General features: G+C 36.8%; 1 protein-coding gene across 36 annotated transcripts in view; it reads left to right on the top strand.

The window, feature by feature from the left end:
• ZNF644 (zinc finger protein 644) overlaps positions 1-21,459 on the top strand; it is a 96,790-nt gene extending 75,331 nt beyond the window's left edge. For 33 of the 36 annotated variants that reach the window (XM_075936486.2, XM_075936475.2, XM_075936480.2 and 30 more), the window contains 5 exons: positions 1,665-4,705; positions 4,897-5,499; positions 8,066-8,188; positions 19,201-19,303; positions 19,859-21,459. In XM_075936486.2, coding sequence (XP_075792601.1) covers positions 1,696-4,705; positions 4,897-5,499; positions 8,066-8,188; positions 19,201-19,303; positions 19,859-20,051 — 4,032 coding nt within the window. In that variant the 5' untranslated portion in view covers positions 1,665-1,695 and the 3' untranslated portion in view covers positions 20,052-21,459. Of the gene's footprint in view, positions 1-1,664; positions 4,706-4,896; positions 5,500-7,990; positions 8,189-19,200; positions 19,304-19,858 lie in introns of those variants that run through there. The other 3 variants (XM_075936491.2, XM_089780525.1, XM_075936490.2) reach the window with 3 other exon arrangements.
• Positions 21,460-22,940: the final 1,481 nt, after the last annotated feature.

Raw genomic sequence — 22,940 nt, 5'->3', positions numbered from 1 at the left:
GTCACAGTACATTTGCTCTCAGTTGACATAGTGTTCCATTCTAAATGGGACTGGAAATCCTAATGTAAAACCAAGCAGAAGAAGAAAATCTTTTTGGAGTTGATGAGGAGGGTGCGGAGGAAGGAGAAGGAAAATCCTTCAGGCCACGTTTATATAGTATAAGGAAGTAGTGAAAAGCAGACTTTCAACTTTTCCTCTTTCTTGCAGGGCACATTTAAATTCATTAACTGATTTAAATAACCCAGGTCTGTCTATATACCCAGTGTGCTTTGCCATGTTTACCTCTATGCTCATAGACTAGAAATTAGGGGGGAGGGTTGTTCTTTCTGGTGCTGGGGAGTTCCTTTACCATCAGAACAAAGTTGTAATAAGTTGTTCTATAGTAAGTGTCAGCCCTGATGTGGCAAACACCTTGGAATAAGTGATGCTTTGAGGTACAGAAAAAAAATTCTCTGGATTAACTCTACAGATCCGAAATGGAGGGTTTTGACTTCTGATGACGCATGCTCATTGAGATTATTCTAACATAATAATCTTGGAATCCTTTATTCTTTTCCAACTGTAGTTTTATATCTAATAACGAATGTGTAGATTAAATGTTTATAGTAAACAGCTAAAGATGAACTCTGGCGGGTTTGTAATCCACATGAAGGTACTTAAAATACTGAAAATACATTTTATTTGTTAATGATACTTTCCTACCCTTTTTACCTACATGTACTAGTTCATTTTTTAATTGTGAAATTAAATATTGTGTAAATGGATGACTGATGGACAATGTGGAGAGGGTGAAAAATCAAACTAGGAAGATCCTTTTTTCTATCTTTTTTTTTTAATTACCTGTAAATATTGTCATTGATCTCTGTTGTTCTTTGTTTTCAAGTTGGTAGGATCTAAAACTATATACTGAATATAATAGAATATTTGTCAGCTTGACATGGGTAAAGCCAATAGAGTTTGTAAGGTGTGCACACCCAACTGATGTGGAACATGGTATTTAGGCCTTGATTCTGAAATCTCTTGAGTACTATGAGTAGTTCCACTAGAATCAGTGGAACTCCTCACCATAGTAAAGTTAAGAATGTGTTTGCATAAGATTTGGGACCTTAAAAAGTTCTGCTGGAACTTTTTGGCTGATCAAGCCAATTACTTCTCATTTCCCATGTTTTTACCCTTTTAAACAAATATAAACTGTAGGATATTAGAAGGGGGGAAATGATATCAAGGATGCAAGATCAGGTTAAAAGCACTTGTGTAATTTCCAAAAGTTAAGATTACTGTTAAGATAAAGTTAAGATAGTATTTGTTATATCTTTTCCTTGAAATGTGTTAATGTACATCCTAAAGTACACAGGCTATTCAATGTGGCTACATTACTATTGTTATCAAACAACCTTTTGAACTTTTAGTTTGTTTTTAATGCTTTCTCTTAAACTCTTAATGTTGCACAAATTAGGGAGATGTAATTGTATGCATGGAAAGAGTCTGCCCTAAGTTTCCTATATGAAAAGACTTAACTGTATTAACACATTTAAAATAATGTTTTCAGCTTTAAACCACTGATCATAATACAGTACTTTTCTTCAGAAATAATATCAATTTAAAGCTGCTTTTTTCAGCTATGTTAGTGAATGTCTAACTACTGTATTTCTTTTTATTTTTAGTATAAATGTGCTCAATAGACAGACCAGCAATATGGATGGTTCAAAGATAAATACTGAGATTACTGGTGCTAAAGAAGGACTCCTAGATGACAGCAATTTCATCTCTGAGGGAAAAGGAGGCATTCCTAAATCACAAGAAAGTGAAACCTCATTTCAGAAAAACAATATATTGACTCTGTCAGAAGACCTGTCAAGGGACAGATCCGAAAAAGCCTTAAGTGGAGGCCAGCAGTCTCTATTTATACATACTGGTGCTCCTACTGTTTCTACGGAAAACTTTATCTTGCCTACAGGAACTGCTGTTAATGGACCAGTTTCACACTCCACCTTAACTAAAACTTCCATTATGAATAAAGGCAATGTTTCATTAACTACTGGACAACCTGTGAGTCATACAGATTCCTGCTCAACATTGCCAGTCATGCATGATCTTCAGCTGCCCGCAAAGAGTACAACACAGAAATCAAGTCAACACCAAGTGTTATTTTTGTTACCTGATGTAGCACAGGCTAAGAACCTGACTCATTCCATTAAAAATCTACCTACCTCTGCTTCAGTTGGTTGTGATACACAGAAATCTATAGGAAATAGTGTGAAATCAGATAGCACTTTAATAAACCAAGTAGAAGTGTGTGAGGATAGCAAAAGTTTACTAGTAGATGAAGATTGTGTTAATACATTAACAGGAATTTCCTCAGGTACAGGTGGTTTCAGATCAGGAAATGATACAAACTGGGATCCACAAAAAGAGTTCATACAGTTTCTTATGACAAATGAAGAAACAATAGAGACGTCTCCAGTTCACTGTAAAGTAGGTCTAGAGAAAAAGCGAAAAAGAAAAATGGATGTTAGCAAGATAACACGTTATACAGAGGACTGTTATGATACAGATTATATTCCCAGTAAATCAAAATTACTAAATGTTGACTATTTAGAGCAGAGTGAGGATCTAGAAATAGTAGAACCACATAAATATGCATTAACAAAAGTGAAGCCTGAATCAATGGATGAGGAGTTAGAAGCTGTTGATGCTATCCAACAATTGATTTATAGTCCTACTAACAAATGTGCAGAAGATACTTCTCCGGTTCACACTAGCACTTTTCTTTCTAGTACTTTAAAAAGCAAATGTGAACAGAATGATTCAGAATCACCATCTACTTTTAGTACTGATGAGCCATCATTTTATCCTTGTACTAAGTGCAATGTGAATTTTAGGGAGAAGAAACATCTGCATAGACATATGATGTATCATTTGGATGGGAATAGTCACTTCCGTCATCTCAATGTCCCAAGGCCCTATGCATGTAGGGAATGTGGACGGACATTTCGAGATCGTAATTCACTTCTTAAACATATGATAATTCACCAGGAAAGAAGGCAGAAACTGATGGAAGAAATCCGAGAGCTGAAAGAACTTCAGGATGAGGGTAGAAGTGCACGATTACAGTGTCCACAATGTGTTTTTGGTACCAATTGTCCCAAAACATTTGTGCAGCATGCTAAAACCCATGAAAAGGATAAAAGATATTACTGTTGTGAGGAATGCAATTTCATGGCTGTAACAGAAAATGAACTGGAATGCCATAGAGGGATTGCTCATGGAGCAATGGTGAAGTGTTCAATTATCAGTAGTGATATGTCCCAGAGAAAAACACAGAAAAAGACTTCAGTGAAAGATCCATATATAGGGTCATCAAAAAAGTCAACCACATATATGTGCAAAATGTGTCCATTTACTACATCAGCCAGAAGCATTTTAAAAAAACACATGGAATACTTACATCCAACATCATGTATTAGTCCATTTAGTAGCCATCTTAGATTAGAAAAAAGGAAAAGTAGCATAATTGAAGAACCTTTAGATTTTGGCAGCAGAACTAAACAATTGATCAAACAATCATCTACATTTCCAAAGAATTCTGTTTTAAAGCAAGATGTAAAAAGATCATTTGGCTCAGCTTCACAATCCAGTAACTTTGCAAAACTTCACAAGAGACCCCACAGGATACAGAAGGCTCGGAAAAGCGTTTCACAGTCAGCTGTAAGTGTGTGCAATCTAAAATCTCCAAACAAGACTATTTTGATTAAAAATAGCATTGACCAAAAACCTAAATATTTCCATCAAACAGCAAAACAAAAAGCTAGTGTCAAAACAAGCAGTAATTATTTATATAGACACAAATATGAAAACTACAGAATGATTAAAAAATCTAGTGATCCTTATCCTTTACATTTTAAAAAGGAAGAGTCCAGCTCTGTTAGTTCTTTACATTTATTTTCATCATCAAATAGTCCCCATAATAATTGTTTTATCATGGATTCTCCTAATCTTGATTCCAAAAGGTCAGAAGGCTATAAAGACCATAGGCGTGTAGCTGTAAAAAGAGTGGTTAAAGAGTCTAAGAGGGAAGGCTCTGTTACAGGAGATGATTTGGATTGCTATCCAGATTTTCTACATAAAATGACTGTTGTTGTTTTACAGAAACTTAACTCTGCTGAAAAAAAAGACAGCTATGAAACGGAGGACGAAAGTTCATGGGATAATGTTGAACTATGTGATTACACTGCACAATCTATGGAGGATGATTCTTACACTGATATTAATCAGGATCATGTAAACCTCTTCCCTTTATTCAAAGGTAAAATAGAGGATCAAGAAGCTGGTGATAAATCCTCTCTTCATTATGAGCAGAATGATGGTTTTTATTTTGAGTATTATGAAGATGCAGAGAGTAATAACTTCCTGCATGAATTACATGATCCTCAAAATTTAGAAAATGTAGGAACAGCATTGCCAAAGCATAGCTCGGTTTTCCATTGGACTGATTTATCACTTGAGAAGAAGTCCTGTCCGTACTGTCCAGCAACATTTGAAACAGGAGTTGGATTGTCTAATCATGTCCGAGGGCATCTTCACAGAGCTGGATTAAGCTATGAAGCCCGCCATGTTGTTTCACCAGAGCAGATAGCGACAAGTGACAAAATGCAACATTTCAAAAGAACTGTAACAGGAACCCCTGTTAAGCGAGTTAGAAAAGGTATGATTTTTTAATTTGGGTGTATAATGGGGGATAGGGGAGGATGTAATTGTTAATCATTAAAAGAAGGTAAATAATGTTTTCTTGCCTTTACGAAAGGTTGTTTGATTACAAGTTTATAGAGTTAAACACAAGTTAAGATTTCAAAAATATTTGGGAAAATAGATAAATCATTATTTTTTCTTTTTTAGCTATTGAGAAATCTGAAACGTCTTCTGAACACACGTGCCAGCTTTGTGGTGGTTGGTTTGATACAAAAATTGGATTATCTAATCATGTGCGAGGACACCTGAAAAGGCTTGGTAAAACCAAGTGGGATGCACACAAGTCTCCAATTTGTGTTCTAAATGAGATGATGCAAAATGAAGAAAAATATGAAAAAATCCTAAAAGCATTGAACAGCCGCCGTATTATTCCCAGACCATTTGTTGCTCAGAAACTTGCTTCAAATGATGACTTTTTATCTCAAAATGTAATACCTCTTGAAGCATACCATAATGGCCTAAAGACTGAAGATATATCAGTGTCTGCATCGGAAGAAGATGGTCTGAGTTTCCTAAATGAATGTGATGAAACAAAAACAGTACTACATGAAAAAAAAAATCAGTCACTTACACTGATAGAACTTCTGAAAAATAAAAGGTTAGGAGAAGAAAGAAATCCTGATATTTCTCCTCAAAAGATCCATAATCAAACTGCAAGAAAGAGGTTTGTTCAGAAATGTGTTCTTCCATTAAATGAAGACAGTCCATTGATGTTTCAGCCGCAAAGAATGGACTTGACTATGCAGTCAGGTAAGAGGCTGTTTATAGATGTCTGACTATGATTCCAAATAATTCTTTCATTTGTTAGAAACATTACAGCAGAGTAGAATATATTTTCTAGAACACAGTTCATTTACCCCTTGTTCTCTTTGCAAAGAGAAAGAGAGTGCAAATATTCCTGAGTGGGGAAAGAGAGTGCAAATATTCCTGAGTGGGGAAAGAGAGTGCAATAAACTTATGTAACTTGCCCAACATTAACGTCCATCAGCAGTGAATTATCTTGCACAAAATATAACACTTTTTCAGCATGTGGTTGTGGTGTGATTTAGAAGGAGCTAAGGAAAATAAGGAAAAAGTTAGACCAAAGCACAACCTCTGATAGCAAAATATGCAGTTCCTCAATGAAAATAGTGTCTGGGTACAATCTTAGACCTGCTAAAACATAATCCAACATGTGCAGAAGCAGCATTGACTCAAGATGACAGAACTATTCTCAGTGTTATAAAGGCATAATATTTAAAACTATGAACAACTATTGAATAATTCCAACGTTTTAGGCAAACATGCTTCTTCAGCATAAATTAATGCATGTTTGTTGTATAATTGTGGCTGATATGGGTAACTGCTGTTCTCCTTTTAGCCCTGTCTACTCTGGGAGAAGAACTGTGCTAGTTACAGCACTATTTGAACGCAGTGGTTGCCAGCAGGATTCTAACACAGTCCCTGAACTGATGTGGGCAAAGATTTTTTTTTTTCCCTGAGAACTGTGCTGTTAAAATAATTCTGTCATAGTCTCTAGCCCAATTTTAGAATGATGTTCTTAATGCAGCTCTTGCCAAAAAAAAAAAAAAAGTATTTCTGTTGGTCAGGGAAACTCTCTACTAGTACCCTTTGATAACACCCTTGTGTAAAGAGAATTATAGCTAGTATGTTTTTGCTCATAGTTTGTACACTGGTTTCTGGTACTGCAATTACCTAGATGCGGAAGTACATGATCTTATTTTAGTCCTGTAACAGTTTTTTTGTTTTGTTTTTCCTGGTTTTCTTGTCAATATTCCAAGTGCAGTAGACCATATTTGGCAGTGCTCAGTACTTGTTCACCTGTGTTTTTGCCTTTTTTTAAAAATCTTGCCTGTGAAGTAAAATCTGTCTTAAGTGACTACTCAGTTGTCTGACAAAACTCAGTTTAACTAAGGTGATTTTTCTAATTTGGACTAACAAAAGTGGAATAGTATTGTATTCAGTGCATTGGGGTATTTTTGGTGGTCCCTTCAAACAAGAAGTTGCCTAGTAAGGGAAGTGTCTCTTTGACAGATTTCACTGTGTTTGGAAAAACATGCTGAAGTATATCTTGCCAAACCTGACCATGTGTATTTCTTTGTATTTAATACATTTACTTCTGAATGTTAGGTCATATCTATTTGGCTGTACTAAAATATCAAGTGAAAATAACTTATACTTGCATAATACTGATAGCTATAAACAAATCCCTTTTAGCTAAGGTGGCTAACGGAATAGAATATGACAACTAACTCAGTATGACTGTTGAGTTAAAAAAAAATCTCTGTAAGTTGCTTATTAAGCAAAAATTAAGATACTCCAAATATATTTAATACAATTTCAATTAAAAAAGGTGTCTATCAACCAGTCAGTCTTGTTCTGTAATTTGCCTGAAAAGTAGCCTTTCTTCTGCGGGCTGCTGGAAAATAGGATTCTTTCTATCCTGCAAATAGAAGTTTTCCAACATAATAGCTGTAGAAATGTTTAAACTAACGTATTTTAAGTTTTCTATAATATTAGTGGACATCATTGAGCAAGATAATGTATGTGTAACGCAGGGAAGGGAAGCACTTTGATGTGGTATCACAGCAGATTTGAGAAGAAACCAATTATAATGGTTTCTCTGGTAAGTGAGGAGTTTAGTTATTGTTTCACTATGTGTTTTTTCCTGTGATAAATAAGATGTTAGTTTGTTGATCATTTATTTAGCACAAAGATTTTAGCAAAAAACTTCAAATCATTAACTTTCATTATTGATTGCGCATCCAAAGTAATGAACATAAAATGCACTGAATAAAATGTTTTGTCTAACAGCTGTTCAGTGGTGTGTTTTACCACCTTTTCTCCCAGCCTTCATCAGCAGCCTAATTTAGTATTGAGCCTTTTACAGTCTTGTGGGTAAAACACTTTAATTACCACTTTGTCAACTAGACTTTTTAATTCTCTTTATTGGGAATGTTGCAGGCTTTGAAACTTCTCAACAGAATTGTGCTATTCAAATCACAGGATTGTATTTTGGGGTTAGGAAAAGATCTGCATACTGTGGAGATCTGCAGGAAAGTGATAATAGGTGTTAAATCCAGAGAAGCTTGGGGGTTCAAGCTTTACTCCCCTTTTTCAAAATAACATGGTTTGGCTCTGAACTCTACATGCAAAGCTAATAATGGTTAATTTGGATCCTTCTACTATACTAAACGATTGCATCAATACAGTGAATATATTTTAAACATCTTTATTACAGAAAACTTTTTACAACGCTTTGAGAATTTCATTTTTTGAAGAGAGAACTGGATTATAGTTTTCTTTTGAATGATAGGTATGCCTGTGAAGCTTAGAACGTGTGTGCATTGCAATACGACGTTTACAAGTGCTGTTAGTCTGTCCAACCACTTACGCGCTTATGCACGAAAGAAGAGTGCTGGACTTTTGACTGGGACAGGTATGTTTTGTTACAGATGTAAAAGCAAGTTTGTGTATGATGCATTTCCTCATCAAACTGCACAAACTTATATGTTAATCCAAATGAATTTTGACACTTTCTCTGATAGACAAGTTGAAGTAAGAGATTGAACTTCAGCAACTTGTAAAAATATAGGTGTTGCTGTTGTCCATTTTTCATGTTTGTTTTTCATACTTACTCACTCATTTTGATCCAGCATTTCAGGTATGTAAACAAAGCTGCAAACTGAGCAACTTTCATTCTTCACCCCCAAAATAAAAATAGCTATTTATTTTTTATGAAAGGGAAATGACCACTTTAAAAAATCATGCCTGTCCAAACACTTTTTACCTACTTACTATTACAAATAACCCTTAAAAGTACTATAGTTTAAATAAATGAGCAAAAATAACTAATTTTTCAGCTTATGCATCTGACAGCACTTTGTGTATAGTCTTATTTCATGGCTCTGTGTGTTGGTGATTTACAAGACGACTATAATTTGGTAGTGGGACTAAGTGTCAGGATTGTACCACACTCACCACAACTTTTAACTCATTTGTATTAAAATAAACTAGATTTCAGGTTGGCATCCCTTACCATTTTATGCTGTAATCTGAAATCAGATCCCAGGCCTTCATTCTGTAGCTGGGTCTCTGCATGCATCCCCCAGTAGCTGCATAAAGTATCACTGATGTAAGTGTGATCTGACTCTGTATGGTCTATAGTAGTAGGCAGAATGAGGGGTGGAGAGCAGAAGGGGGACATATCAAGACAGTTGGAAGGTGGAGAGCCTGGAATAGACATAGTAGGTAACGGGAGTGAAGCTGTCTTGTCACTACATAAAGGAACAAGTACAGGAAATCTACATATTACTTTGGTAAAAGTAGTGTTCCTTTTTCTTAGCTGTAGAACTTATTGGTTATATAAAGTACAACTCATAGGTAAAGCAGGGGTCTCAAACTTTCTGCAAAGTGAGTTAAAATATTATTTTAATTCAAGTTTATGGGTAGAGTCTATGAAGGTTGGGTTGCATATAAACCTTGATTCACAGTGGATCACCCATTAATAACAATTGGAGATTAGGACAAGGACTGTGAATGATAGACTATGATTCTTAACCTAATAATTAACTTTGTTGTTAAGAATTCCCAGAGAGGTAGCCCTTAATCTGTAACTTTAAAAATAATGAGCAGTCCTGTGGCACCTTATACACTAACAAATATATCCTGAGCTTTCATAGGTAAAACCCACTTCATAAAGACTTCTAATACTCCTATCATCTGAAGAAGTGGGTTGTGCCCACAAAAGCTCATGATACCATATACATGTTTTGTTAGTCTTTAAGGTGGTGCAAGACTATTTGTTGTTTAAGTTTGTCCTGTTACAACTCAGCTACCCCTCTGAACCACTTCATAAGGTTACTGTTTGCAGTATCACTTAGTGAGGAAAAGATGATTCACGGGGGTTTGGTACTGTCGTTGCTGTTTTGGGGGTATTTGGCCCCTTTGCTAATTTATTTATTCAGTTTATGCACACAGTTATGATTGTGCCAGATAACTAACAAATGCAATTGTGCATCTATTGGAAATTATTGCTTTTTAAATATTTTCATTAGACTCAAAAGTTAACAGAGGGAGGCAGTGGGGCTTAGTGTATAGAACACTTGTCTGCAATTCCTGAGACCTGAATTTGGTAATCTTGGGCAAGGCACTCTGTGCCTCCATTTCCCAATCTGTAAAACAGATTATACTAATGTCTTAAAGTCCTTTCAGATTACTATGAAAAGTGTTATATGAAAGCTAGGTGGAATTCTTATGTTTATATATATATATATGAGAAAGAGGCGGGGGAGAAGCGGGGGACACACACACCCTACTAGACATTTTGTAAAAATGTAGGATAAGGTCTTAGTGATAATTATGAGCTCGTATTATTTTTCTGAGAAGTGAGAAGAGATGTCTTTGTGTGAGTACAGATATTAATGAGCATCTCCCACATTGGGAAAATCCCAGTTCTTCTTGTCTTGTTAGATGAAGACGGCCATTGTTTAGTGAAATTATGATATGAGGTCTTCAGCCCTGAAATTCATTGGCCTCCATTTCTGAACTGTGTAGAGGCGTTGAGTATCTGTTAACTTTTGCTGTTTTACAAAAGCCCTCAACTTACTCTTTTACTTCCTTCTATCTTTGTAAAGAAATAGGTAATTCTTTCAGTTCAGTACTCATTCTAGCTCCTTTCTCTAATTACATAATTGTATGCATATGTGATTGCTGTAATTCTTATATGATGTGGCAATTGCTATGGGAACTATTTATACAAGAAATAAAATCATCTATGCAAGTAATTGAAGCAGAAATGAAAGCTTTCTCAGGCTGCATTAGCTGAAGTATCCTTCTTTTAGGTAATTATTTTCCCCCACTACATTTACTGTGTGTATTTTCAGTATTAACTGTTACAACATTACTTTCTAGTAGAATCCATGCTTGTTTACAAGAAATAACTTCCAGTCAAATTTTGCACGCTGAGCAATACAGGAGAGTTATGCTGTCACGTGTTATGATTTAGCAAGAAAAAAAATGAAATGTAGTTGCCAATATTTGAATAACAGTTCAAGGAACACATTTTCAAGCAAAGGCAAGATTCTGTTGGCCATTGGCTATGCCACATTTAATATATAATGACAAACTTAATTTATACAATATGGGTCTACTGTTCACTGTCACTATATGCATAAATGACCAACTACGTACATTTGTGTGCACAGTTACCCACAGTTTTGCTTGTGAAATTACACGTCTAACTTTAGAAGGCTGGTTCCAGAATTTGGTGCAAGTTTTCAGGCTGTATAATGCCCATTTGCACAATTGTTTTAATCCCCTGTGTCCAACAGATGCTAGTTTTCTTCCTTCTTGTTTTGGTGAAAGATTTAATGAACTACTGTTCACTTCTGAGGTTTTGCAGAGCTGATGAGAGGCTTGTTCTTTCACCCTGTCACTTTATAGACTGACCTCCCCACTATCTGCAAAATACATCTTGCTCCTCTTGGTTTTTCCCTATTGAGGTCTTGTATTCCAGAATCCATTTCTATCTTTGACCTCTCCAACTTTCTCTTTTTCCTTTGGGCTTCTTTGATCTCTCTTGCACCCTGGCATTCCTGCTTTCTTTTGCTTTTACCATTCTATCCTTTCTTTTGTTCCCCTATAAATGAGGATCCATGTGCTTTCTCAGCTGCTGCTCACTATTGTGCTGCACATAACAAGGGAAGTGGCCTTGAAGCTAGGAGGAGCAAGCGATATAGCTGAGAAGTCTTTTTTTCTCTGCTGTCTTACATCCATAACTGATCAACCAGCAGACCTTATGCAAATATATTAATATCTTCAAGAATAGTGTAGAGGAAAATATTTTGAGGTATAGCTAAACCTGACACATGGGCATTAATGATTGTGAAACAGGTGACAAATTATTGTGGCCAGTTAGCAAGTAAGCAAACAAATACTGTTAAAGATAATCATATATCTCTTAACTGTTGTATTGCCTGAGTTTAGTGTACTAGTAAACGTTCTGTAGCAGAAATAATGAAGTCCTAATAAAAACACACCTTGCTTCAGCACTTGAAGTAAAGAGTGTTCCTGTTTTGGGAATGGTGGATTAGCAGAAAACACAAATTTAAGTCGGAGTGCACATACATACTTATTTCAGAGCCTGGGTTGGACCTAAAGACATGCAGCAAAGAACTGTTGATTACAGTTTCCAACATAATCTGCGCTGCTGCACACACATACTGGGCATACATTTTAATCTGCCTCTTCCATGAGACTGGGGTATTTCCCAACATGCAATCACTGTGCTGTAAAATTGTGTATATGCAGCCTATGTATCTAAAGCATGTATACTTCGTAAATAGTGTGTTTTCAATGGAATCTGAGCTCCTCAAAGTGTTCTTTCCAAAGATTTTTCAATCTTCTATTTTCAATGGGTGGTTCCTCTTCTCTGCCATGCTGAATTAGAGCTTTTGATGAGTGGTAAACCCAGTCAGTCACACACAGCTTTCAGAAGCAGCAACTAAGCAGACAGCAAGTAGTCAAGATTTAAGGGAAAAGTTATCTTTCATAGAGACTTTTGTATTGAATATAGTGTTCATAAAAGGTGGTAATTGACAGCTGTGGGGACTGACACCTTCTTATCTACAATATGGATCTAGGTCAGGGCTGGGCAAGATGCGGCCTGGGGGCTGTATCTGGCCCATGGACTACATCTGTCTGCTTTCTATTTATATCCTGCTGCCTTTGCCAGCAAATTTTCAGGTGGTAGCTAAGGCAGTAAGATCCTGTTTAAATGGCTCATGGCTCCTGGCCGCAGCACTACTCTAGCAGGGGCTAGAGCCACAAGCCTTTTAAATATCTGCAGCAACTGTGGTCAGCGGCCAGGCAAAGCGGTAGTGGCAAGGCCAGGAACTGTGAGCCCTTTGCTGTGTGTGGATTTTTTTTTTAATTCAAAGTCTTCAGCCCAGACAACTTTCAGGCGAGGCTAGTCCCCAACCCCACCACTTTTGTCCCAGACCCTGCCTCTTCTGAGGAGGGGGAGGTGGAGCCAGCCCATGACTACATACCAAAATTCATTAAGTGCCCCCTTGAGAAAATTATTGTCCGCCCCATATCTAGGTAGTGTCCATCTGAGCTTACATACCCTTAAACGATGTGCCTCACCCTAATCTTAAAGCTCATGAAGCTAGATGGGATTTAGGTCTCTTTGCTGAGTTTTAGTGAGCCTGCTGCTTGTGGGGGTGATATTTTGTCAGGTGGGAACTATCCACTAGAAATTAGGTTGAATCCGCCATACTGATGTTATTAAATAGCCATATTTGGTCATAACAGGTGCTTGGCTGGAACAAATAATCTAGAGATGAGACTGTGTTATTCTTTAGTCAGTACTGCTTACTTTAGTATTCTGTCAGTACTATATATAAGCATCAGAAGTATTTGTGCATACCCGGCTTTATTTTAAGTTAGTTTACTGCTCCTGAATGTTAGTAATTCGATGACAATTTTGCAGTTACACTTATACCAATCTGTTTGGAGAATTATACATCTGAATGTTGATAAAAGCTTCAGTCAAATTTTACCAAAAGTTTTGACCTTACCTTCTCTCCTGTAGTGACTTGAAAGCACATTCATGTTGGTTTATGCCTTTCAAAGTAAAGAGATGTATTCAAAGTAAAAAAAAAAAAACAAGAAAAAAGGACAAATGTGTTGTGTGGAATGCTACTTCAACTCATGCAAGTTTTAACATTTGGATTGCTATCAAATTTTTCTAAGTCTACTGTTACTATTGCTTCATGTAAACTGATCCTTGTGTTCTAATCTGAGTCCTGTTATCCTATATGAGAGGGGCTGCATACACTGGAACTCTTGTGATGAGTTCTTCGGTCCTATGTTTTACAGTTCTATCTAGAGTCTATGTACTAGCCACAACAGAAAAATTGTTGCCATTTCTATCTGTCCTTTTCTTTCACCCCTGTAAAATCCCTGACTAACTATTGCAAAGTCGCCTTTATTGGTGCACTGTGCCAAATTCCATTTTCCTGTGTTAGTGCTCAGTTAAGCATGGAATGACCAGGAAGTTTTTTTTCTCAGAAGATTGCACATCAGTGTCCTAGATTTACTAGCCTTCAGGAACTTTTTATTAGAAAAGCTAGAATTAGGATGCAAGTGACAGTATAGCCTCCCTGAAATCTTGGAGTATTTGCCTAGAAGAATCCCAATTTCTTGATGGGGGATGTGGGGATTCTAGCCTTGAAGTCCATATCCAAAGAAAGCTGATCTAAGAAATTCTGAGCCACAAAGCATTTATCTCACAAGAGTAAGTGCTTGTAAAACATCCTTCTGTGTTTTGAAGACAGCTGTACAAATAGGGCTGCTACTTCGTAGACCTTTTTTCATATTTTTTAATGTAATTGATTTTGTAAGTGCTAACTGATCTTGAAAGAACTTCACATGGTTGCCTTTGCAATGTAATGGATCTATTGTTTGCGTTTCCTCCAGTTTTCCTTCATGGGGTCTTCTGTAGGTTCCACAGAGCAAAGCCATTGTTGTGACCATCATTTTCACCTGGACAGATGGATCTACTTTTGTGCTAATAGCTCTCCAAAGGCACACTGTTAACCAGATTTCATGTACCGTATCTCGTCTCTCAGAAGGCTGTTGTACAGTGAGAAGAAATAGCCATAAATTTCATTATCTTCCAAGCAAAATGCAAACCTCACTTCTTTGATCAAGATATCCATCAGTAATACTAGATTTAAAAGGATGAAAAATGCAACATGAATTAAGCCCAGTTCTTATTGGGAAGAAAGATTGTGCACAGAGATCCACTCCATAATTATGGAAGGTGCTCAGATGTTGCATTTATGACAGTTGCATAAAATACTATATAGATAAATAAGGCTGAAAAGGGATCTTTGATGCCTTTTAGAAGACACAAAGTAGTGAAAATTAGTACCTTGTGCTTTAGGCACCTTTCACTTGAGGATCTCAAAGCTCCTTAGCAGAGCAGTGAATGGGATTTGTGAATGGGATTATATAATGGGGTTGCCTGCAATGCTGCCTGTATGATGAGTGTTTGGACAGCCAACCAGGAGATATTTAGGGGCTGCCAGCTGATTAGCAGAGTGCCCACAGCCGATAGCATGTGTTTCTATTGGTGGCACACTTCTGCACATACCTTGGTGTACATACAATTTATTCTGGACATGGATGAGGAAAAAACGAGGGAAAATTGGTTGCTTGCAATATGTAATGACCCAGGAGATCCTTTCCAGTTCCATATCCTAAGATCCTCCCTGAAGATAAGATGCCACTGGTGTGGGAAAGGTCAAGCCACCAAATTAATGGTTTCTGCTCTATTAATCCGTACTTTCCTAAAGCTTGTAAGAAGTGATCTTTACTCCATTAGAGAAAATGAAACCTGTTCTTTGTATGTTGGCATGAAACAAGGGCCACTTCCTGTTCCCTTTATCTCATCCTTCACTTTCTCCAAGAGGATCTTGACAAAGTCCTTGCTGTCAGCACCTTTTGTGTCCAGATCCCTTTATTCACTGCTGTCAAAGAGAACACCATTGAGCCTTATCTGATTGGGGCCTTATGCTAATATGAGACTTCCTTCAACTTTGTGTAAATAAGCCTGTTTTGTACCCATTTGGAGTCTGAATTTATTCCTCTCATCTTGAAGCCGTGGAAGCATCTGAGTTTTCTGTTGGGTTTTTTTTGTCATTTTTCTAGAGCCTATATTTCCATAAAAGGGATCAGAAAATTGGCAGTTGTCTCTTTTATTTCCTCTCCTTTGTTGTCTTTCCACAACAATAAAATGATAGAGGGAACATCTTGGTACTAAGTCAGGAGCTGGTTTATGTGGCAGCCTCTGAACACTATGGCCTTGAGGTTCTATCTGGAAATAATTAGAGGAACAGAAATCTGTAAATAGTTATTCTGTGTGACAGAATCAAGGCCTCTAAAAATAAGTTTGGCCCAATGGATTAAAACCTGTAGATCAAATATTCATCTGCTCCCCAGAGCACTCACCTACAGCAGAATAAAAATTCAAAGGTGCAATGTGATGCTCCTTCATTTCTCTTAACATAAATGCCAAAGCAGAAGGGGCTTTCAGTGCTGAGAGCAGTTGTTTTTGTGTCATTATCCTTCATTCTTGCCTGGTATGTCTGAGAATTGAAACAATATGATTTTACATCCTAATGTTTATGCATCTCAGAAACACCAGTCTACAACAGGGATTCTCAAACTTTGCCACAGTGAACATCCCTCAGCTTAGGGAGAGAAAAAATTGCACCTCCCCATGTAGCAATATATAAAGAGCTGAAAATCCTATACTTTGCAAGAATATGAATAATATTGTAGAAGAGTTTGCTCAATATAATTAAAATGTGCTGTGGGTATCAAAAGCACTAATTTTATTGCATAAATTATCTTTCTCGGTGCTATCTCAGTAGTTTCAAAAGATTGCAAACTGTGGCAGCTAAAATAAAACTGCACAAACATTTTAGGAAATCATAACACCATTGATCGTAATCTTCCCCAGCATCCTCTGGGCTCATGGGTCTTTGGCTTATGGGCAGGGAACATGGTCCCCCATTTAATCTAGGTAGCGGGATCCTTGGATGGTCAGATCATGGCAATCAGATGTACTCCAGTACTGTGAATTCCGCATAAGTCTGGTGCAGCAGGAAGTTCATCAGAGTACTTACCTGATAGCTGGGACTGAGCTGGGTTGCTGTTGGCAAGAACAAGGTGGTTACTGTCTAGATGCACTGGTGTCTTTGGGAAGGTGGTGTATCACCTCAGGCAGTAACCAGGCAGGGTCCTGGCTCCCCACTGCCACACAGATTCACTCCATGCCCATGGTGGCTTATCACTGTTGCAAGCAGTGAAGCTCCAACACCAGGGATGGAAAGGAAGACAGTGCCGAATAGGTTCTGCATAGCTAAGAGCCCTCTTTGAACAAGAGCTGCTGCCATAATACAGACACCAGCTGGAGATGACAGCTGCAGCAGATCAGAATGAGAATCCTTTTGCTAAGCCCAATTCATCCAGCATCACAAGCCAGGGATGAGCAGCAGCTTGGTAGCAAATGGAGGAGATATTACAAGGCTAAGACAGGGGACAAGCGGAGCCCTGGGTATATTGCACAACTGAGCTAGTTGAATGAGCATAGAAGAGAGCCCTGGGGATACTGCAGGGGTGCGTCAGTCAAAGAGGAGAGTCCTGGGAGATGGAGGAGCCTTAGCTGAGCTGGTGAGCAGAGCATAGGAGGAAGATAGGGGGAGGGTATGGGACGCCTTGTGTTATTGCAGGAAAGGTGGGGAATCAGGGGAATCTCTGTGTTGCTGCAGGCAGGGATAAGTTGGGAGTGGCACAGGGGAGCCCCTGCAAGCTGCTTCCCTGGTGTCCTTTAGAAATGTATAACTGTAATCGTTTAACTTAAAAGCTGATGCTTATAGGTTTCTGTTAATAGTTAAACGCTTCTTGAGTCTTGCCTACTGGATCTGTGCCCAGGATTCTTCCTTGTGCCCGGCCTAGTATCTGAGGCTCTGCTGCCATCACACCTTGAAGTCCTGATGTTGCCTACCATCCTGGAACCTCAAGGTCTCTCCAGGCTGTCAGCCCTGCTCCTCGGTGGCATCCCAGAAGTGGGGCCAGCAGTTGGGAACCCGTGCATGCTGGGATTCCTGCCAGTAGCAGAACCAAAGGCATGAGACAGCAGCCAGAACCCTGGGTGCAGGGGCATCCTCCAGCATCTTTCCCCTGTATTCCCAGATAAACATTTAACCGTGTAATTGACAGAATTTTTGATCATTACATGGTATTGGTATTATACAGTTTTTATATCCCTAGTGTCCACACACCTTTGACTGGCTCTTGTCCCAGCACTTCCCTCTGGATGGAGCTCTTGTTCTTTCTGCCCTGCCCCCAGGCAGAACAGAGCTCTGGTTCTGCTCAGAGTGTGCTTAACTCCTAGCCAAAAGGCAGGCAACCCCTGTGCCTTATTGTTTTAGAACTTCTGGTGTACAGGGACCTTCCCTAGTGCTGCTAATGCCTTTTCCTTTATTATTGTAACACTAGGTCAGGGGTCGGCAACATACAGCATGCTTGCCATAAGTGGCATGCAAGATGATTTTCAGCGGCACACACAATGAACAGGCTCCCCCTCACTCCCTCTAACCCACAATGGGGAGCCTGTGCTAGCAAAGCTAGCTTCCTGGAGTGGGAAGCCGAGGCTTCACACCGGATCCAACTTGTGGAGAAATGCGTGTGTGCTGCTCTACCTTTTCCCACAGGGAAAGCCAGAATGGAGCCTAGGAAAGGAGACCAAGTGGTGGAGAGAGCGGCACAGTCCAGGGCAAGAGGGTTAAATCTTGGCACGCCAATTCAGAAAGGTTGCCAACCCCTGCACTAGGTAGTTAGTGTTTAGTGTTCACGTTTAGCAATAGTTGGAAGTTTTCACCTACCTCCAGACTCTCCTTCTGGTTTAGCTTCATGGTAAGTCTAAATCATTGCACAATGTATGTAAAGTACAGTTTAAACTTATTTCCCAACCATAGCTGATGTAGAGTTTTTCCCTGTAAAGCTTCTTTGTTGCAAACTTGAGTTTCTTCTGCTCCTAGAGGGCTCAGCTCTTCTTAATCCTAATCAAATCCACCTGTTAGTATATTTCAGTGGTAATTATGCTGTACCTTCATGAATAGTTTAAACACCTGATAAGACAGTAATTCAGTTAAATGGCTCTGCATCTCTAGGCATTGTCATAAAGTCTGTCAATCTATTACAAGAGGTTCATTATCATTGTTTTCTTATTACTTTTTAACCATTGACTAGACAGAAATGGTAAAGAAGCTTCAGTAGGGGGTCCAAGAGACAGGACAGGAGTAAAACTTTTGTTTTTGTTTGGCACTTGTATGGTGTGAACAGATGACTGTGAATTCCTCACTGTGGTAGAAGATAGAAATTCTCATTCATATTTTTAATATATCAAATTACCTTGAATGCGTCAACATTTTGAAATATAACTGTATTTTTGTGACATAATTTGAGTTATAGTTATCAATAAATTTTTGAAGACTGAAAATTTTAAGAATGAAAGGTAATTTCAAACTGTCATTGAGAAGTTCAGATAATTCTACAATAACAGTTGCTAATGCTTGCCAGAACAATAATGTATATAGCTTAATGCTTGTCCTGTGGTTTTTAGAAGAGAACAAAGATTAATACAAAAAAGTAAGGAAAGACTATATATTTGCTTCTTTGCAAATTGTTCTTTAGAGTTTGGGTAATTGAAAGTTTTGGAATTTAGATTGTAATTTAACAGGGCAGAGTAAGAGAAATTAAATGGCTTTTTCAGGGTGGTTATAATAAATGAAGGTTAGAATATTTCTGCTTTGGTTTAGGACTACCTTTAATTGTTCACTTTTATATATGGAAAATGTTCTCCTTCCTCCTTAGCCTTAGATTGTAAGCAAAAAAAGTCAAGATCGAGATCTGGAAGCAAGAAAAAATTGCTGCCATTACCTCATAGTGCTGATGAAGTTTACATTCTCCGATGCAGGTACGCGCAGTGTTTTTATAATTGATTAATTTAAATTAGTGTCTGGATTGTTTTAATAAAAATTTATAAATAGTTGCTATTACATAAGAATATTTTGTAACTGGATTTGATCTTAAAATCAATGTTGAGCAAAAAAAACTAAGTTAAATATTACAGTAACATAAACAAAATAAAACATAAAATAGTATTTTATTTTGAACAGATTTTTTTTCCCCCTCTCCTGGATTAAAATGTGTTTTCTGTGTTTCCTATTTTGGCAATGTTCTTCCCCTACAGAAAACAACAAAAGCCTGTTAATGGAAATGGGCCATTATCTATAGCATTACAAATGTGAAGGTATAATTTATTGTATAAACTTAATCTTATGTTTATATGTTTGAAACAGTTATTGAGTATTGTTGAACTAACCATGAAACCATTAGAATTTTATTAAGATGAGCTTTTAAGAGAAAAATGTACTGTCTGTAGAATTGTTTACCCTTAGCAATGTCTGCTGACTTGTGCTCTATTTCATAAATATATCTTCTTGATGGCATGATTTTAAAATTTGCACAGGTTTTGTGGTCTGGTCTTTCGAGGACCATTGTCTGTTCAGGAAGACTGGATAAAGCACTTGCAGAGACACATCGTCAATGCAAATCTTCCACGGACTGGGGCTGGCATGGTTGAAGTCACATCACTACTTAAAAAGCCTGCTTCAATTACTGAAACTTCATTTTCTTTACTGATGGCAGAAGCAGCATCATAGAACAATGAAACATTTTAAATTTGAATTGGATGTAAATTTAAAATACTTTGTCATTTTTTTAAAAAATATTGCTACACTAAATTATGTTTATAAATCCTAAAGCAAGAGAAGTAGGGAAAGTGAATTACAGGAACATCAAAACAAATTGAGTACTTAACAGTTACAGTAAGTAGTCTTTATATTTTATATAAGGTGAGAGATGTGTTTTTAAGGTTTACTATGTTTTTGTCAGTTACTGTGTTCACTATCAATACAAAATCATTACATGTAAGCAGCCATTTTTAAATTGTTGCACATGGGTACTTAGATTTTATTAATAACAAATCATGCCCTTTGCAGTGTTACCAGAATCAAGGCTTTGTTTATTTGAAAAAAAAACCCACAAAAACACTTGCATAGTAAAATAAGATATATTTTGTTTGTATGTATGTAGTGTTTTGTATAATACAAGAACCGCTAATACAACTTACTCAACTTAGGGCATTAAATATCATGTACTTCATAGTTCAAGAAACTGTTTCATTCAAATAGGGCAATTAGTACTATTCTTATCTATGTGTGTACGTGTTTTGTTTTATTTTGTTTTTAATTACATGAGGCTTTTTGTACTAAAAAGTGGAGGGAAACTTGTTTAAACAAATATTTGTAAGAGAAATATGTACATAGTACTGGAAATTATTTGTGGTAAGAAAGTATTCTTTACTTCAGTTGCATTTCTCACTGACAATAATGTGGTGCATCCATGCTACCTCCTACTTTGTCAACAAAGATGGTATTTACCCTTTACATTTTGTATCATAGTAGATTCAGATCTAACTTTCTTTATTGCAAAGCATTTTTTGTTAAAGTTTGTTTCCTTACGATGTTTTACTTAGTCTCACATGCTCACAGAACAGTTTGCCTCTACTACTTTATTTAACACCGTAGAAATGTACTAATAAGAATTGCTCACTACACGGTTTAGGACTAGAATTTTCATTTATAATTCTGTTTAAAATATTTTGATCATTTTAACAAATTTGAACACAGATTGAAATGTTTCTACATATGAAGAGAATGTTTACAATTTAAATTTTAGAACTTCTTTTGGATGTGATTATATGTATGAAAACTGTGTAACACTATGCTCATGCTAAGGACCTACTTACAGAATTACTGAAATAAATGTGCTGTGAGGATGGAATATATGGTGCAGGTGTCTTGATCATGATTAATTGTGTTTATTCATTTAAAATTGTCATCCAAACGTGATTTAATTTCTTAATCAGTAAATCAGATTCCTTTGCAAATCAGTTTTGTATGCAAGTAACATTTTATTCATGTAGGGTAACTAAAACTGTAGTTAAATCAAGAATATGCATTGATATTTTCTTTATATGTAAATAAAGTTAAAAGCAGTTAAAACCAAGAGTATTTTGGTAGAGTATATACATACCTCACTGCCAGTGAAATTGCTTTCCTATGGTATATCTCTTTACCAGAAAAATCTCTAAATAAAAAGGTTTAAAGAAAATCTAAATGTCTCTATAATGTGAAGCATTTCTTATTTGTATTATGTATGAAGTAACAGTTCATGAGAAGTTGATTTGTCTTGCTTGAGATTAGAATCTTCTCGTTAGTGAGTCAGAGTGGAATACATTTACTCACAACGTAATGTGGTTTGTACACAAGATGCATAATATCTGATTGGTGTAAATGTCAGGATTTTTTTTATATAAAATTGAAATAATATCTATACTAGGGCTTGCTAATACCTTGCAAAAGTAGTGTTTGTATGTCTAGGCTAATGTAATTAAAGAGGCATTGTAATGTATTCTTTATGTAACTCCTGTGGATAACTTGAAGTTTTAACATGTCCAATTATATTGTTACCTTTCTGAATCAAAAATATACTTCAAAATATTTATAGAATTTTTGGCTGCGGGAAAAAAAAATTAAAATAGGGTAAATGAAATATGTCTGGGTAGTACAAAAATATCCTACTATAATGTTATAGGGCTTCTCTTGTTGTTTAGAAAGAATGCTGCCTCCTGGTACTTTCAGCAATACACCTGAGCATTTCTTTACAGATTTTTGGTTTGATATACTAAAACTGAATCTTGGTTTTTTTAATCTATCATAAAACTAAGGTGTTTTTTTTATGATTTAGGAACTGATCCTACATTGTATAGCACACAGGTGCACTGCTGTGCCCATGCAGAGCTCCAGCTACATCAGTTGGGCTTTGCTTGAGTGCTGCAGTACACCCACACACTAGACAGTGTGGTACCAGAGCCTTACTCTGTCTGCATAGGAATGGTATTTTATTATGGATACTGAAAAATAACTAGGTCTTTGCAAGCAACCTCTGGGATTTTGAGCTCTTATGATAGAAAACTTGCTTTGTAAGTGAAGCTGGAGGATTAGAAAAAACTTTCATGAGAAAGTTATGTAAATTAGATAAGTGACATTGCTTTAAAAGTTCATAATGTTTTATTAGAATATTTTTTCTTTTCACAACTATATTCTATGCTGTTTAGCTAATGATAAACTCGGTGAAGATACACTGATATTTATCTAACATTGCTGAATACTCTGATAGTTAAAACCATACCCCACAGAATTTAACAGTAGTAGAAAAATCTAACAACAAAATAAATAACTTTAATTCATGCAAACCATGTAGTGTGTAATATTGCTGAGTGAATCCATTTTGTGACATCTTCATTTGTAAAGTCAAGTTTGTAGAGCATATGGATCTAATTCTATAATCTGTGAAGGAGGAATTCTGCGACTTCTAGGATCAGGCCTTAAATTTTGAGAAAATTGATTGCTTTTAATGGCTAGAATTCAGCGTAGTGTGAGCCAGAGGTGCACAATGTTTCAAATATACCCTCACTGTTACTCCGT

This window comes from Pelodiscus sinensis, chromosome 9 (genome assembly GCF_052426305.1).
Source record: "Pelodiscus sinensis isolate ZL-2025 chromosome 9, ASM5242630v1, whole genome shotgun sequence".
NCBI classification, from domain to species: domain Eukaryota; kingdom Metazoa; phylum Chordata; order Testudines; family Trionychidae; genus Pelodiscus; species Pelodiscus sinensis.
This window is presented reverse-complemented; position numbering and strand designations above follow the sequence as displayed.